This window comes from Trachymyrmex septentrionalis, unplaced genomic scaffold, assembly GCF_001594115.1.
Source record: "Trachymyrmex septentrionalis isolate Tsep2-gDNA-1 unplaced genomic scaffold, Tsep1.0 scaffold14, whole genome shotgun sequence".
NCBI lineage: Eukaryota > Metazoa > Arthropoda > Insecta > Hymenoptera > Formicidae > Trachymyrmex > Trachymyrmex septentrionalis.
This window is the reverse complement of record NW_017304543.1, coordinates 4266002-4267743: the sequence shown is the minus strand read 5'-3', so window position 1 is coordinate 4267743 and position 1742 is coordinate 4266002. Positions and strand designations below refer to the sequence as shown.

Below are 1742 nucleotides of genomic sequence, written 5' to 3'. Positions count from 1 at the left end.
TTTTTTTTTTATTCACAATCAACGTTTTGACTCTCTTTTGAGTCTTCCTCGGCATACAAGCGCTTTCTTCACCAAATATCTCGCAAATATAATTCGATAGTCTGTTAAGGCAAGACACTCTCCAGGTTTCCAAATCTAAAGTGGACGCTTAACGGACTCACAAGCATGTTGAGAAGCTTTTGGATACAATAATTTGGATAAATATCTGATCTTTATTGTATTCAAAGCTTCTCAACATGCTTGTGAGTCCGTTAAGTCTTCACTCCAGACTTGAAAACCTGGAGAGTGTCTTGCCTTGACGGACTATCGAATTATATTTGAGTGATATTTGATAAAGAAAGCGACTGTATACTGAGGAAGACTCAAAAGAGAGTTGAAACGTTCATTGTAAATAAAGAAGACATCACAGAGATATTGGAGTTAAGTCATCATTTCACATTAAGATTACGCATCTTTGCGTTGACTTTTATTAGCTTTAAATTGATATTATTCTTTTTTCTGTAGCTTTTTTAAACTCATAGTTAGAAAATTACATTTAAGTTTAAATGTTTGTTTTTGAAATATTGATATGTAAAAATATTTTGTCATATTTGTTAACAACAGTATGTTTTCCAAAGGTCTTGTGTGGGACGGAAGTACGCTATGCTGAAACTAAAGGTTTTGCTATCGACGATACTGAGAAATTACCGTATTATTTCTGAAACGCCGGACGAAGATTTCCTTCTACGGGCTGATATTATTTTAAAAAGGCATGATGGATTCAAGATTAAAATCGAGCCGCGCACACCAACATCTTGTAAAGAATAATCAGAAATTAACAATCCTACTATATATCTGCATAAAACAGAAGCCGGTTAAATATAAATAGATTGACGTTTGTTCTAGTGAGACAATTTATTTTCTACTTATTAATCTTACTTGAGTAAATATATTTCTTTAATAATTTACTATTTATTTTTCTAACCAAATGTAAGAAACTGATGGAAAAATCGATATTATATATATTATATTTAAAAAATTACAAATATTGTCAAGACATACTGTATTCTACAACTTATTTGCAGATAAGATAGATTACTAATATTATAGAATTTTTAATATTTTATTAATTTTAAAAGTTATAATTTAAAACCAATAACTACTCATATAATTAATTATTTTATTATACTTTATATAATTTTGAGCAAATAAAGCGCTATAACAAAAATCATATAGTTCCATCTTACAATTCCAATATAATATATATCTTCTACATATTTCATATATCTTGTTTTCTACTAAAATGTTTGTAAACTACCCTCACATATTCCGCATAAAAATTTAAATCTAATTTATTTAAAAAAATTTATTGTAAAAAAAACTGAATTACAAAATATAAAAGTTTCTCTATATACAAACGACAGAATGCTACATATATAAAAATTAATATGCACCAAGATGTACGAGTACATCAAGATTAAAGATAAAAATACTAAACGTTTTAATAAAAAAAAAGCAACTTGAGAAAAATGAGTACAGGTCATTAATTCTTGAGATGTTCCACATCTCTTCATTCCCACTGATGATCCATAGTGTTAGCTCCCTGCGCGCGTTGCTTTCGCCATTTTCTAAAGTCTACGAAAATGAATTGCAAAATCCAAGGTAAAATAAATACACTATTTGTTACTAGTAGAGAAATTTGATACATTTCGTAGCTACCAGTCCAATCCTTAATAATTCCTGTAATAAAACATAAGTACAAT

General features: G+C 28.6%; 1 protein-coding gene across 1 annotated transcript in view; it reads right to left on the bottom strand.

Annotated features, from left to right (window-relative positions):
• Positions 1-1544: 1544 nt before the first annotated feature.
• LOC108745618 (monocarboxylate transporter 9-like) overlaps positions 1545-1742 on the bottom strand; it is a 7202-nt gene continuing 7004 nt past the window's right edge. The window contains exon 10 of the mRNA XM_018481886.1: positions 1545-1719. Within this exon, the coding sequence (XP_018337388.1) occupies positions 1550-1719 (170 nt within the window). The 3' untranslated portion in view covers positions 1545-1549. The remainder of the gene's footprint in view (positions 1720-1742) is intronic.